The sequence below is a fragment of the Passer montanus genome, unplaced genomic scaffold, assembly GCF_014805655.1.
Source record: "Passer montanus isolate IOZ18808 unplaced genomic scaffold, ASM1480565v1 scaffold36, whole genome shotgun sequence".
In the NCBI taxonomy this organism is placed as follows: domain Eukaryota; kingdom Metazoa; phylum Chordata; class Aves; order Passeriformes; family Passeridae; genus Passer; species Passer montanus.
This window is the reverse complement of record NW_024368374.1, coordinates 4,351,699-4,368,546: the sequence shown is the minus strand read 5'-3', so window position 1 is coordinate 4,368,546 and position 16,848 is coordinate 4,351,699. Positions and strand designations below refer to the sequence as shown.

The following is a 16,848-nucleotide window of genomic DNA, read 5'->3' as shown; positions in this document are numbered from 1 at the left end:
AGAAGTAAGATCATCTGAAACACACACATGATCACAACTGTGGAAAAATGCAAAGCTTGAGGAAGCTAGAATAAAAAATATGTTTGGGTTTTTCTTTTTTACAAAAAAAGCTATTCACGGCAGTTGCATTTACCTGGCAACAGCAGGTAACATGAGATAACACACAAAAGCATTTTTAAAGACAGGTCTTTAAACATACAGCTTGACATTGCCAGCACATTTAATAGCTTGCTTTTGACAGGAGCTCGTCAGAAGTTCTGTACTTTACTAGTATCTTCAGTTCCTTTGAAATGCTGAAGAAGAAGCAGAACAGAGTCTTGCAATGCAGCATGAACAGCACAGATAGAAACCTGACAACCCACTGAAGCCTGAAGGATTTTTTAAATGCCTTTTATAGAATTACCAAGTTGGGCAGGGGAAAAACGTGTCATCTAGTAGACAGGATACACACACAGACCCTAACTTGTGCAACCTGCCTTTAAATTTCTCAGATTATTTGCCAGTGGATCGGGGAGGATTGGAGACCACCAGCCTAAGCAGCAAACCATCTCAGGTATAAATTTCATCTTACCTGCACATAGTTTTGAGGCACATTTTAGTCAATGTTCTCTCTACAAAATGCTAACCAGTGGACTCTGTACAGGTAAAAGTTATTTCTTTGCTTCCAGAAGCATCACAGAATCATGTTTATTAGCCTAACATTCATTTATAACCAAATTTTTAAAAATAAACAAACCTACAAAAAAAAATCAAGAATCCACTAAGCCACACAAAGAGGTTTTCCTAAATTCTGGTTTCCCCCTGTAAAACCCTCATAATGCAAACTTCTAGGTTATATGAACATTTTGCTTGAGTGAAGTTTCACTCAGGGGAAAGAAAATCAAATTTAACATCAGATGGTTCTGAAAGTTATTCCTGGTTTTATCTGTTATATGAACATTTTGCTTGAGTGAAGTTTCACTCAGGGGAAAGAAAATCAAATTTAACATCAGATAGATGGTTCTGAAAGTTATTCCTGGTTTTGTCTTTAATGAGAAGCTGTGCAAATGGGGAAAATATTTTTTACTTCCTTGAAAGTTCAGATTTAATCAGAAACATTGGTTCTTCATCTCACACCCAAGTAAATCACACTAGCTCCCCATTACAGATCTGCATCCCCTCTGCATTCATCCCAGGCAGAATCCACATATTATAAATGTATCATTATATACAATAATAATAAAAAAATACTGTTTACACCATGAACACCACTATATTCTTTCAGATCCTTGACTCACAAGCCCCCTTTTACCCTTTGTGCTCCCTTTTATTCACTTTAATAGATCTCTGAGACTGAGGCCAATCAATGCTTGTCTAGAGAGCAACTCATGTGAAGCTCCCTGACGCCTCAGGCAAAAAATGACAATAGCTGAAAAATCAGCAAAAAGGGTGCATTAATTTTCAAGTCAATAGCTCCACAGTGAACCATCTGCTCCCAGGATTGATCAGTACCACTGAAGGAGGAGGCAGTGAAGGGTGAATCTATTAAAAGAAGCAAACTCATATACCTGCACCTTCTCCAAGACTCCACACGCAGCAAACTTCATGGTCTTTGGCAGTTAAGTCTCCTTATGGGAACTACTGGGAGAAATCTTAAAGAGGCATAGACTAAAAGGAAAAGGGATGTCACCCCTTCTCTGTTCAAATTCCTGAAGAAACCATGAGAGCAGCAGGCAGGAAAGAAGGGAGAGAACACAATGCAAGATGTCTCTATGGGAGCGTTAAAACAAACACAGAAGTATGTGCCCGTCCTCACAGTCAACAGAGAGTATACACAGGGAGGAAAGAGGTCTCTGCCTGATGGGCATCTGGGCCTGCTGGATAGCCATGCTGATCCTCGCCAACATCCTCAGCTGAACCAGAGCAAGCCACCCTTCCTACAAGCAGAGATGCCACTGACCTTCCTCTCACTGCAGAGAATCACAGCAGCAGTAAGGACTACCAGCAGTCTAACTGAAGCCGTTCAAACTCAGTTACTAAATTTAAGCAACCACACAACAGGACATAACTGACCAGAGCAGCATGACAGTCTTTAGAACCACTTAAATCTCTGCAGGCATGAAAAACCTCAGCAGATCTTCCCAGCATGGAACTATGCCAGAAGTGCAAAATGACACCGAGGGCACAGCCGGTTCTCCTCGGTGAGCACATCTAGAAAGACCCTGGCAACGCATCCTCCTGGGGACTGCCCACAGAGGGGCTCCTGTTGCTTCCCACCTGGAAAATGTAGAGGGAGACTGGCCACCCACATGCTACTACTCAGTTTCAAAACTCTATTCAGGTTGCTAAGTGACAATAAAGTAGAGCGATCTCACACAATTTGCAAACCCCAAGTGCCTAAAAGCAAGGAAATGAATTGTCCAGATCATCATAAATCTCGTGCTGCCCATCTAATAAACAAATAAATTCTCATCAAATGTAAAAGCTTGCTGAATTCATTACAATAATGCTAACTGTCCCAAGAGTACAAGATCAGGTTTTGTTAATGTGCTTTCAGTATCTAAGTGGTGAAATATTCCCAAACAGGGATATTATTCAAACAAAAAACTTAGCTAAAAAAATATTTTTGCTCTTTGTTCTTAATTGTGCAGTATATAATGAGAATTCCTACATGGTAAAAGTTTTTTTAAGTTAACTATGATTTGACTTTGTATACAAAATTTTTATGACCCACATCTGATGATCACTTAAGCACCAGCTTAACTTTAAGAAGTAATTAGTCACATAGAAGTGTACAGGGTGACTGAAGTGTTTCAGTATGTGCACAAATGGTGTAATAGAATAAATCTCTTAATTCATTTTAAATAGCATCTAATGTGGTGCTCTTATTTTTAGCATATCAATGAAATATTTATTTTGGATCAGCATTAAGCTTGTTTGCAGTGATAAATGCAGTGTTTACATTAAGAAAGAATGAGGCTTCTTTTCAATATGATATAGAGAATATAATTTATGGATGCCCCCAAGCCAGACCTTTTTATGTGTGTGTGTGCCATTGCTAGCAAACTGAGAGTCATGGCTTGAATTTAGTATGATACAGTTATGGTTACTACACGTATTTAGTACCTTGTTTACATTTTTATAAGATTTTGGAAAATGCAACCGATTTTTTCAAGGCCAGAGGGGAAAGGATAGAACAGCAATGTAAAAAGGTGGCAAATACAAAGGTCGAAGAAAGGTTCTCTCTCTTAATAAAGGCAAAGTTCAGATACCAAAGTATCAGACTGAAAAAACACCAAACAAAACTAGGCATGCTGTCAACAACTTCAAGCAGTTGTTGACATCATTTCACCCTACTTTGCAAATAATAAAAAAATCTCAAAAATTTAATGGCCAACCAGAACAAAATACTGGTCTTGTGGTTCCTTTGCAAGTAAGCTACTGAAGTGCTCTCACAAGACATCAAACTATGTCTTAATTATCCCTGTCAGAGGAAAACAGCCAAAACAGCATGACTACAGAGCATTCTTTTATACCCAAAACTCCATATTCTGAGCATCAATGAATCCACACATTACCTTCTTGCTTTGCTAAGATTTTGAGGTCTACAAACTATATATGTTCTCCTATAGATCCCTTACGAGAAGTATGGCTGATCAGAGTTCAAAGAATATAAGAGGAACATTGTTTTAAAAGAAATATATATGTATAGCCTTTTGAGTGTTCCAGAGCAACACTGGTCTAAGCTGCCTTTTATTGTCTTCAGCTAGTCAAGAGAATTTCACCAGTCCCCTCCAGAAAAAGGCTTTGTGATAGCCAGACAGACTGCTCTTTTAATCACTACTTCAAATACAAAACCACTGTAATTCTAGGTATTCTGCTTTAGATATCCACACTAATTTGGCTAGTCCAGCTAGTCATCCAGTAGTCATACAGCAGTCATACAACACTGCTGCATCCTGCATTCTGACGTAACTGCTGGAAACAATTCAAAATGTTTGCAAATGATCTATATAGCCTTACATGGATAAAGACCCAGCTATAGAATAGTCCTTTCTTGAGCTCTGGCATGGCTGTTCTGTGTCTCCAAGACTCTGCACACGAAGTCCGCAAGATAAGGCATCTCAGAAAGGGATTCCCAGTTATCATTTATTCTTGAATAAGACTCTTTTTTGCTTCTTAAAAAACAGAAACTCTCCTTAAAGTATAAAATAAACTCAAAGTGTTTCACCCAATCTTTTTTGCAGAAAAGCATTCTCCACCTCCTTGGAACAAAACATAAAATAATCAAAATCTTGTATTAAAGATGAAAGTGTGATTATCTTTTTTCCACCTTCACAGCTCACCCAGCTGGCTGGGAGGAAAAAAAGGGTAATTCATGTTATCTCACAGTACAAAATAAAATACTTTAAAGATTCCAGAAAAAAAAACAAAAAAAAACAAAAAAAACACCCCAAAAAACACAACCACAAAAAAACTCAAACCTCAAAAGCAACATTCTTTGAAGACCTGCTTGCAAATACCTACTGTAAAATGTTACAAGCTCGTCCTTTCTTTTACTTAGCTAGCAATTTAAGCTTTGCCAATACATGCATCACTAAAATGCCTTAGCAGATTTCATTTCAGTTTTATACAAACATGTGTCAGAATTTGGAGTGGTAATGACCACTGTGCCTTAAATAGTGTAACTCTTTCCATTCTAACCCTGCTTACTTCTACATAGTGTGTTCAGTCATTTTTAGCTTCCCCAAACTATCATGTCTTCGCCTGAAATTTTCCTTTAATGGACTCTGTTTTGAAAGCTTATGTAGACACACAGCAATTATGAGAAGCAACAAATACTGCACACCATTTAATGCTAGAAACTGGTTTGCTTTATCCAGGCATACTCTAGAACAGAATTATATATATTTATATATATATATATATATATATCTCCATATCAAAACTTAAATATATTGCCCTGTGCATACATATGTGTGTTGCATGTATCAGGAATACACATTAATGAATATTCCACTTTAAAAATAGGTTAAAGTCCCCAGGACGTGGTGAGAGAAACAAATTTGCCTGATTTTACAACAGTTGTGGGGAAAAAAAAGGTGGTGAGATATTTTAGTAAGGATGCATATACAGTACACAAATTTAATTGCAGAATGAAAATAATGTTAAATACGAATACTGAAGACAGATATCCCATAGCACCCTTCAGTCTGTTCTGTGAACACTAGCAGGTGCCAAGAACTTGAGGACAGTTGCTGTGCACTTCCTCGCTAGTGACACTATTCATATTACTGCAGTTGCAGAATACATTACAAACTACAGTGCATTTTGAAGCTGTGCAGAGTCGCACAATCCTAATGCATATAAAGGATCTCCAGTGGGGTAAACTTTGCTACCATGGTATTTTCCTGAGAACTTCTGGTGCATAAAAAAATCACGTTTCCTTAACCAGAAAGGAATGAACCACTGCACAGTGCATTTTGAAGCTGTGCAGAGTCGCACAATCCTAATGCATATAAAGGATCTCCAGTGGGGTAAACTTTGCTACCATGGTATTTTCCTGAGAACTTCTGGTGCATAAAAAATCACGTTTCCTTAACCACTATTTAGTTGAGTAAATTGGGAACCATTAAAACAAGGAAAACCAGATCACATTGCAAAGAATGATGCTCATGCATTTGAAGACTGCTATCACTCACAGCACTTTACATTAGGTGAATTAACAAGCTATGGTGAACCGAGAGAAATGTATACCAGAAACAAACAGGAAGTGACTGCTGGGACTTGGCACTGTCAAATGTCACCATATGGAAAAGGTTAGAAACTTTTTGAAGGCTCAGTTCCTAAATGGCTGGTGCGAAGGCAAATAAAACCACATTGGGGAATTTAATTAATTTACTTTTATTACTCCATAATGATTTAAGACCTCAAAAAATATTAATAACTCAGATAAGAAAAGTCAAGTAACAACTCTTGCAATTTAACTAAGCAACACTATATTATCTCCACTAATTATAACACAGCCTTGCTTCAGAATATCTCCCACGTTACAGCAATTTCATTACTAACAAAAACCACTGGGGGTGAAGGAGAGGAAGAAAGCTTTGTCCCACATACCTTACAAGTGTATTTATCTTACTCAATACACCACATTTTCTTGCATTTCCTAAATTGTACTTTCTGCTCCAGAATGTCTGCTTCATGCAAAAATAAACAGAGGCCAGCTACTCAATGCAGATTTGAGAGCAAAACACATATCCAACAGAGGTTTTGCATTAACTGGATATGGAGCCATTAAAATAGGAAGCTAGGTCAGTGATAAAAGTGCTACTCTTCATACGCAGTTTTTTGCACAGTACTCAAGACAAGAGTGGGAGCTGTAACTGTGCTCATCTGACAACTATACCTCCACGTGCCCAGGGATTGTTTCATTTATTAATCTTCTGATCCTCAAGGTGAGGAGAATTCAAAGAGAAAAAGTGTGAGCTCTAATTTGAACTTTCCCTTGTCGACACGTTTCTGCTATAAAGAACTGAAGAAAGGCCATCTTTTTAAGGAATGTGCTTTGCACTAGAGCGATTAACTTAAAGCAACTAGAAGCCAGCTGATGACAGGCAGTTTTCAGGCTGTAGCCCCAAGAACTGAAGTCATCTGTTTAAGGAAGGCACTGACTCTGCCTGTCTTAACCAGCATCTTTAAAAATGAAGAAGCCAAATTTAACACACACATGGAGAACTTTCCATTACTTCAATCTCCAGTGTAACCCTGCTTGTAACACAGTATCATCATATACACTACTTCAAAACTGTCTGACTACAGTTTTAAAAAGTTTTCAAAAATCCAAAATATATATTCTTAAAATATTTGTTGATTTTGGTTTTTGTTTTGGTTTGGTTTTTGGTTTTTTTGGTTTTTTTTACCCAGGCATGTTTTATGTGCTAAATATTTAGGTATCCCAAAATGAGGGGGAAAGATGAGTAGACATTACAAAACGAAGAGTTGTTTCCATTAGGGATTTTGGCTCAAAAGTGCTCAAACTTCACAGCATACCTGTCATCCATTTATTCACTAGTGTTTCCTCCATGGAACACAAACTCCACAGATACAAAAACCTTCCAGGATGACACTTAAAGATACTGGCTTTAATTTTACAGAAGTCTGAATCAGTTTTGGTCCTGATTTCCTTAAAGGTACCTACTTGCTACAGTGTCACTCTACAGCCAAGTGTGAGGCTTTAGCCAAGAGTTCCTAGCGACAAGCAACATGTTGGCCTAAAGAATAGTCCTTTACACCACTACTTCTTCCCTCCTTCTCAAGTTGGCAGACACAAACACATATTGATCTTCAAGTTTTCTCTTTGGTGTAATTAACAATGGCCACATTTTGACACAGATATGCTTTAAAGTATTCTAAAAATTTAAGAGATAGATATGCATAAACTAAAACTGCACCCATAACAGAAGTTACAATGATGTCCAGCCATATCACCAACCTGTTTTTCTTAGCAACTGACTGTAAAAGTAGTTCCACTGAAATCAAGCTAACAGCTTGCCAAGGAAGTTGCTATCCACTGTGGGTAAGCTATGGCAAAATTGGACAACAGTCTTCTAAACAGAACTGTGAACCAATCATTAGCATATCACAAACAAGCAATAAACTTTGGTGTAATTACATCTGCCAATACAATACTCTTGCTTTGCATCTTCTCATTCTCTTATTCACCCCCTGCCCTCAGCTAAGTAATCAATTGGTTTTATTTAGGAAGAAAAGAGCAAAGAGTAAAAACTGCCTTTGAGAACTACAGATGTTAGAAGTTTTTAGGCTTCTGTTTGTGCTAGTAAAAGGGGTGGTTTGTTCTTGTACGTATATTTCCTAAATCTTGTTATACACACATTAAAAAAATCCACTCCTGAGTGATTCTGTCTGCAAAGTATCACCATATGGTAGCTTTCACAAATGATCAACTGTACCAAAACATCTAAAAATAACATCTTCCTTAAGTAAAACAAAAACAATTATCAGTGGAGACTTTTGGGTATAGTTCTGAGCTAAGGAATCGATACCACATCACTGAAATGCTTCAAGTAAGTAAATAAGCAACCTCTGGAGAAAAATAGCACAGTCCTAAATGGCCCACAAGCATCAATGATAAATGTAATATACATGCTTTGGGTTCTTTCAAAAGTCTATTCTTAGATGCAAAACAAACTCAATCCATTTAATTAAAACCTTAGCTTACAAACACATCCACCAAGTAAGTGAAGCTTAACAAATCTAATTTGAATGAAAGGGACTGGCTGGGTAAAAGAGCAGCTCCCTGATGTTCCTTGCTGTAGTGGTTTCATGTAACCACTGATCACCAACTACTACAACAGCAAACATACAACACCCTTAAACTAAATGGGAGTTGTCTGTCTAAATATAGCTACTTTTAAATAATGCATTGTGAGTTATAAAATAAAGTGCTACTGAATTATTTAACATGGGTCTCATCTTTAACAATGATATATCACTTTTAATTAAATTGAAAGAAAGATGTTTATATTTGGAGTTGCATACTATTGTAAATTGCAACCAGTAAAGCAACATTTTAACTCCAGTTATGTCAGCAGTCAGTTTTTCCTATATATATCTGATTCACAGAAATAGAACTGGGACTGAAGCTAAGATAAGCAAAAGCAAGACTTGCAGAGCTGTCTTAGATCTTCAGGGGATCCCAGCTCAGCATTCATTCACAACCTTCAGATACAGAATATCCCACCCGTCTGTAACAGTTGGCAAGAATTGGCTGGGATCTCAAACTCACCAACCTGTGTCGATAACATTCATAATAGGCATGTTTTCCTCATGCAAGTATCAACCTCTTCGAGAGCAAACACTCAAATGCATTAATACCAGTACAGCTAATAAAGGCATTGTGCTCTGTAACTTTTAAAACGTTCTGAAGACACAAAAGGGTGTTAAAGCTGAAAATCTGTGTAGAACTACCTTTCCAACACAATAAAACAGTTGTATATTATTTAATCTAGTAACCTTTCAACCAGGCCTAACATTAGTAAATGCAAAATTAACATTTAGCAACAAAATGAAATGACACATCTTGTTTAGGAGGTTTCAGGAACAAAACTGCTTTCCACCTCACATAACGGAGTAACATTACTGTTTAACAATCACTGTTTGAAGGTGGCCTTTTGCACGTAGTGCATGGTGCAAAAGCCCAAGGGAAGAACAGCACCAACCGGACAGGACTTCACAAACTAACTTTAATGGGTGCTCTGTAGAGGAAACAACACCACATGACCTATTGTGTAGAAGTCAAACCCTAAGTGTGATCAGTTCAGGCCTGCATGTAGTCACTTTGCCCCTCAAAACAGACACTTCCAAGAAAAACCCTGATCTTCATGTCATTGCATCAATAAACTCCCTCCAAGGGGGTTTTGTGCAGAGCCCATCACTGACTGTGGACCACGGTTTGTAGAAAGTCATGGGATCTACACAGCAAGTCTGTTTCATTATGTTTATGCGTTCAAATGCCTGCTTGTTGATTTTATAAGGGGGGGGGGGGGGAAATGAAATAAATTCAACATCCACGAAAAAAGTTAATTCCACTGGGACAACTTCGGCAGCCCGAGACAGCCAAAAAAACCTGCATTAACCTAAAATTTTGACAGCTGCTTTACGCATGCAATGCTACGAGCGAGGATGTATAGAAGTTTACTTCTCTTTCTGCGAGGTGCCTTTCAAAGTGGAAGCCGCCTTTCCCTCCTTGGCGGCGCTCCCGAAGAGGAGCCCGACGTGCCACCGCGGGCTCGGTGCCTGCCGCTCTGGCGGGGCGCACGGCAGCGCTGCCCGGGACCGCCGGGGAACTCAGAAGGGTGGGCGGCGGGTATGGAAAGTGGCGAGGAAGGGCTCGCTGAGCCAGCCCACCCGCGCCGCAGGGTGGCAGGGCGGGATCCCCGCGGCAGCGGTGCCCGCCGCCGAGGAAGAGGAGCCGGAGGGAAGGAGGGAGGGAGGGAGGCAGCCCGCCGCTTCCCCCACACCCAGGACGCCCGGCAGGGCAGGGCGGCTGCCGGGGCAGGCAGCTTCCCCTCCGGCCAAGCGGAGCGCCGCAGCCCCGGGGGGCTCTTCCTGCCAGCCGGGGACAGATGTGGACGCAACAGCTGGACGGGGAGGAGGGGAGAGGAAAGGAAGGAAGAGGCACGGTTGTCTCACAACCCCCCCCGCCTGCCCGCCGCCGCTCCCGGGGATGCGGGCGGGATGCAGCGGCTGTCCCCGGCTCCGGGTTAGCCCCGCTTTGGGATGGGGATGGAGAAATCGGCCGTGAAGGCGGCGGGGCTGGCCGGCTCCTGCCCCCCTTACCTTGCTGCGGATCTGGCCCGAGGTGGACACTTTCCGGATGAGTTTCTGGGGGCCCTCGTGCTCCCCTTCGCTGTCCGACGACTCGTCCGCCGGCCCCGCCGCCGCCGCCGGGGGTTGGGGCTGGGGCTGCAGCGGGATCCCGGCGCCGCTCATCCCCGACTCGGCCCCGGCCATCTTCCCGGACTCCTACCGAGAGAAAGCACACGAGCCCGGCTCAGCCAGGGCAGCCGCTGCCGCTCCCCTCCCCGGGGAGGAGGAGGAGGCGGCGCGCGGGCCGCCCCCGGCAGGAGCGTGCCCTCCCCTCAGGTGAGCGCCGGGGCCGGTCCGGCCGGGCAGCGGGGAGGGCGCCCGGCGCCCCCGCACCTGCCAGGGCTTCCCCGAGTGTCCCGGCGTGGCCGCGAGGTGGGGCGCGGCACCGGAGCTGTGCCGCCCGGGGACACTCGGAGGGGGCGAATGGCGAGCTCCGAGCGCAAGGACGGCGAAAGCGGGCGGGGGCCGTGCCGCACCTTGCCCTGTCCCGGCCGAGGGCTGTGCCGCTCTCCCTGGGGAGCGCAGGATGTCTTTCGGGACTGGGACAGACAGCTTCTGGTGCGAGTGGCTCCTTATCTGTATGCTATTCCTCCGGCCCCCGTGGTAACTATCCATCAGCGCCAAAGCCTTGGACAGTTTTAGTAGATGTATCTATTGCTTTCCAGTTATTTTCTCATAGTAGCTTAATTTTCTTCTTGTTCTGTTCATTGTTGTCTTTGTGAAAGAGCAGCCCTTACTTGTGGGGAAAGCAAGGGTCAGTTTTCCTTTTTCATCTCAGATCTGGCAGCTCACACAATCTTGAAATGTCACCACATGTTCTGAATTGTGGGACTTTGAAATTATTGTGGCTTGTATGTAGTCAGTGTTCAAAATAAGTGTTTAAATCACAGCAATACTAAATAAAACACACAAATCCTAGCTGCATGGACCGGATTAAGCATAAGAAAGCAATCAATGCTTGTGGCTTCTATATTCCCACAATTCTATTTATATTTCCAGGAAGGGAAATAACATCTCTTAACATGCTAATATAATGCCACAGTACCTAAATACAAACCATTTAATGAGGAAAAGTAAACAACTGTACAACCTATCCTACACTGCAGACACCTTGCCACAGTCTGAATTTCAAATAGTCCAGAGTTTGTATAGTCCAGCCAATTTCTTTTATTAGGGTTTTTATTTCTAGTAGTATAGGGGAAAGCAATATTTCCATGAAGTCTTGGAGTTCTTGTGGCTTATTTCTGTGTACTGCAGCAGATACTTCCAATACAATTCTACTGCCCACCTCCACATAGGACCAGTTGTGGAGGTTATATTTTAAAAAATATCAAAAGTAACATTTAAAAATTCAAAATATCTATTAAGTTCTATTTCAAAGGCATTTTGATCAAATTACCTACATGCTCTATCAAAATATTAATAAGGCCTAAATCCTATCATTAATACCTCATCTCAAAATGATTGTGAAACTAAGGACTAATTCTGTCTTATCTCACTCTTCACCTGAGAGGGAGTTCTCCATTTTTCAAAGCATGGGATCAAACTTGAGCAGGTGCAAGTATGCATTGCTCTCAGTACGTAAGTTTAGGGCACAGCTAGGAAGAAAGATAGTAAAAGCAATGTTTATGGACACTGTCTTTCCACCCTCCTTTCTTCCTCTTCTCCATGTGAATTTAGAGAACAGCACATTATGCCAGAACATGTCTCACTGTAATTCCTTAATTCTTTTGAAGGTAAATGTCTTTGAATATTACAAGGGGACAACAAGATATAGTTTCTTAGCATATTGCACATAATAGTAATTGTGATTTGAGAAACACTTGGTTCTAATGGAACACAAGCAAGACTGGCTACATTTAATTCAACTGAATTAAATAGTGCTGGCTGAACAGTAGTAGTTACTGTTAGAATAAATACAATTCTTCAACTTCTGTTCATTTTTAGAGCTCAACTGTCAGCACTACTAGCTGCACACTTTCTGCACCATGCAGAGGGTACCATGCATCTTCACCTGGGTTACCTCAGTGTGCTCTTCCTCACTCATGACTATCCAAACACAAAAGTGTGGTTGTGGAAGCCTTTTACTTCCAAGCAAGTCTCTTTCCTCATGTCTTGGTAAACTGCAGAGTGTATGAAAAAACCAAAAAGTACTAGGAATGTTCTCTCAGTTTACTTAATTTTAGTATTTAGTAGATTTTAGTAGCAATAACCTAAGTCTGCAAATGATAAGAAATGTCCCACAAGAACGCTTCAACAAGAATATGAGAACATGGGTTTCTGTGGAGTACATAGTGGATTATGTGACGTTATGGGCTATAAAGTCTGCAGTTGTTGACTTCTATCCATTAATCTCGCAGCTGGATTTCTCCCAGGTGATCGATGTCAGACTCAATATGAGAAATATTGGATAGCACCTTTCAGCCCAGTGACCACAGCTACAAATACTCTGGCACAAATGGTACCACTAGACTTCTGCAAGTTGAGCTCTTGAGCAATGTGGGACTATGTGTAGCCATTAAAAACACATACAGTATTTGCATGTGCTGTGTCTTTCACTTAACAGTTTCACACTTCTTAGTAATGACCTTAAATTTCCTAACTGAAGCAAGGGACTAAAAAGCATAAAGAAAGGATACTCATTTAAAGGAAAACACTCAAACAACAAAAAACAGCTCTACTGACATCATTTGTGCTACAGCAATTAATATCAGCTGATAAACTGCCCTTTATGCAGTACATACATATTTACACTGTGATATTGTGTACATTTAACATACATATATATACACTGTGAGAACATTCTAACTCAACCACATTGAGTTCCAATAGGACATGTGTCACTAAAATGCATATGCAATATAGAACAAAATCTAAATACACATGCACTCTAGCTGCACTGAAGATTATAGTTTATAATACAGATTGCTGCACTATTGGATTTCAGCCCTAAAACTCATTCCCTTTGTAACAAACATTTGCACATCTTTTTTTCTAAGTCACTTTGGCATCTATAAACTAAAGGGTAATGCTTTTCTATCCTTCACCTCAGAAAGCTTTTCTGAGGGAATTTGAATCAATAGTGTGTCAGATTAACAATGCATTATTCACCATCTTTAAAAGATTTTATTGAATCTTTCTTAATTTTGGTGGTTAGTGATAGCTGTGGTTTTCAGCTGGACTCCCCACTCTGAACAAGTTTATTTCAGATCTGCCTGTCTGAACTCCCTCTGCAGATCGAATTAGTGATACTATTCTTTCTCGACTTCCTTACTTAGCAAAGAGGAAGCCAAAATATAACAACATGTATCCATACCACTGTTAATGGTAACTACATCACTTGTGTCTGGATTGGGATTAGCCAAGGGAATTCTATAACCTGTAGGTTACAATATTAAGGAAACTAATAAACTATGTTGTGTGCTTCGAAGTTAAAAGGTCCAAACCAGGGCAGGTAATAAAAGTAAACAGATGCTTTGTGACTGTGTTAGGACTTAGGTATGCATTTGAAAAGTAAGGTAAAGCCAAGACTCAGGTCTCATATAAAATATGAAAATTGTGTCCAGAGCTTTGTGAGTCATGTGTTTTGCCCATTTGTACTACAAAGCCACCAAACCTCCCTTGCAAGAATGCAGAGTGAGCCTTACATTTTAAGTCACTTTTACTTAGCTCCATTATGGGGTTTTGAACAACTCTTGCTGGATTCAGGAAGAGCTTTTCCATTAAAAAGTGTGGTGTGAGTTAAGGAAAGGACTTTATAGAAATTTGAAGCAGTACACAGACAAATCCAACCCTGATGAGCAAAGGACTTGTCACTGCATGTAATGTCCATAACTTATTTCTCAGAATGGCTATAGGAAGAGCATTTCTCAATAATCTGGCAATTTACATAGGTTATTAACTTGCACAGATACAAAACCTGCAAAAAATAGTTTTCCCTATCTTACTGCCCTTTGTTTCATGTTTTAAGAGCAGGGGAGAGAGTATAATATGTTTTCCCTTTCATCATTCAGGTCTTCACCTAAATCTCCCTTTGCCCCCATTATCATAAAAAGCCTGCTTATGAGCAGATGGAAAGAACAATGTAGCTCTTGCCACAAAGATCATGTATGTTACCATCAGGTTACCAGGTAAAGGATTGAGTGGATCAGCTGAAATTAGAGTCTTGTAAAGGAAATCAGTGCAGTGGTTAACCTTAAAACTGCATTCATGGATGTACTCTTTAACAAATGCAGCAATGAAGTTATAGACATGACCCAAATCCTGGCCCTTACTGGGGGAGGGGGAAATGGAGAAAAAAAAAAGATATGCTCCTTGTTTATCTAAGCCGTGTGCACGGAAGGAACCGGGCTTGGATGCTTCAGCCAGGACTCTGCATTTCCAAGCGGAGAGGGGCTGCAATCCATCTGCCTTCTGAGTTTCAGCTGAGTTTTGGATGACGGCAGCAATTTAAATGTCACTGTTTAATAGGATAACACATTCACAGGAATTGACTTTGCTGCCTTCCTCCCACGATGTCTTCATCTCTCCAGGCAAAAATCTTGGGTTTTCCTTGCCTGATCCTTTCAATGTCAGCTCCATGTTACCGGAACACACATACAGCTGTTTTCCCTATCACAGCTGCATCTCCGGCAACAGTTTTGGGGCTTGAGGACTGCAGAGGGCAGCGAAGGGGGATGTTCAACTTAACAACAAATATTAGGACAGTAAAAATATATTTGTGAGTGCTACAAATCCTAACAAGGAAGTGAGTGAGCTTAGTTCCTTGTGGGTATCTCCAGGGCTTTGCTGCTGCTTTCCTGAGGGTGTGCACACCAAGCCACACAAAGAATGGGTCTCGCCCGTTTGCTCTTTAAAACTGGGTTTATAAGTAAAACCTGGATCAACAAAACGAGTTAGCAAAACATGGTACAGCCATCTAAAGGGGAGCTTAGCAGTGGCACGGGTCCATGCTTCATGTTGCCTCGCCAAGTTCAGGGCCAGAGGCAGCCTAGCCTTGACCTCTTAGATAGCCTGAAATCTCCCAAGCAGCTACCCAAAGCCTATTTTTAGCCCTCCCTGCCTGATGTGTGTGTGTGTGTTTGCACAATGGAGAAAAGCCCAGGAGCGGGACCAGACTGCCCTGAAAAGGGAAATCTGATTTTATCGCCTGCTGAGGATGCCGGTGACATGATTTCCTTTGGTTGGAAGGAGGGTCTTCCAGTTGCTTAAACAAACCGCAAAGCACCTCGCCTCAGCTTTCCTCCTGGCCAGTTTGAGCGCTCCCCTCCCTTCGCAGCGGCCCAAAGACACTTTCCCCACACGGCTGGGTGACAGCGGGGTATCCCCAGCCCTGTGCCGCTTCGCCGCTGCGATGGGAGCAATTCGCAGCCAAGCTCCAGAAGAAGAAAGGGGGGAAAGTGTGTGTCTCTTTCTGAAAGCTGCCTCCCAACGCTGTTTGGACACGTTGCTTTTGCGGTGCTAAGAGAAGGAGTTTAACGGTGTCAACATCCAACCCACCCCCCTCGGCAAAGTTGAAGGCAAGGCTCTCGGTGCTAATCCCAGGCTTTCCACCCGGACAGTGAAACTCAGAAAGGGCAATGAACTCCTCGTCTCCCAGAGGGACGAGCTCGTCAGCAAATGGCCAGACACGGCGGGGGCGAAAGGCTCCCACCCCCCGCTCCCCGCGGGGAGGGGACGAGCGCCGGCGGCAGGGCTCTGGCGTGGAGCGGGGTCGGAAGAAGGGAAGGGGGGGCTGGAGGGCACAGATAAGGATGATAGCCCGACCCCCCGGCTGAACAATACAGGCAGGAAAAAGGGTTGGAAACGCCTGTGCAACAGCAAGGCACGCATGTACCTACCAGCTCCTCCCAGGCGGGGCTGCGGGCGCTATAGGAAGGGTACCCATGCTCCTCCATCACCCCACAGCAGGTCCCCAACCTCCGCGGGGAGAGCGCCGACGGGCAGCGGAGCTGGGTCCGCCGGGCTGCGCCTCCCTCCCGCCGCTGCCGCTGCTCCTGCTGGCAGCGCTTCCCTGGCGCCGCTCGTCCTCCCCCCACCCCGGTCCCGCTCCTCCCTTTTCTCCCCCGGCTATGTCCAGGCCCCCTCCTCCCTCCCCGCCCGGCTCCTTTCCCTCCCACGGCCACCGGGCTCAGCCCGGCTCCCGGGGGAGCCGGCCTGCAGCTGCCGCGCCGCTCACATCACCGCCGCCTCCCGCCCGCCGCGCTGTCCCGGCCGCCCCGCACGCCCGGCCCCCTCCCGCCCGGGCAGCCGGCGGATCACGGGCAAATCGCCTTGGCGTAAGCCGGTTTACGGCCGCTCCTGCTGCCGGCGTCGCGGCGGGGCCGGCGGGCGAGGATGCGCCCGCGGCGAGGGGAGAAAGCCCCTCGGTGCGCCGGGAGCCGCTCCTGCCCCGCGGGGACACGCCGCCTCCCCTGGCCCCAGGCCGGCCCCGCCGGCCTCGGAGCGGGCCCGGAGCGCGGGCTCTGCGGCCCCGGC

At 43.3% G+C, this 16,848-nt stretch overlaps 1 protein-coding gene across 3 annotated transcripts in view; it reads right to left on the bottom strand.

Moving 5' to 3' along the window:
* The window catches only part of DGKH (diacylglycerol kinase eta), a 159,851-nt gene extending 143,319 nt beyond the window's left edge, over positions 1-16,532 (bottom strand). For all 3 annotated transcript variants that reach the window (XM_039716582.1, XM_039716583.1, XM_039716584.1), the window contains exons 1-2: positions 16,212-16,532; positions 10,342-10,527 (exon numbers count right to left, since the gene is read on the bottom strand). In XM_039716582.1, coding sequence (XP_039572516.1) covers positions 10,342-10,527; positions 16,212-16,268 — 243 coding nt within the window. In that variant the 5' untranslated portion in view covers positions 16,269-16,532. The remainder of the gene's footprint in view (positions 1-10,341; positions 10,528-16,211) is intronic.
* Positions 16,533-16,848: the final 316 nt, after the last annotated feature.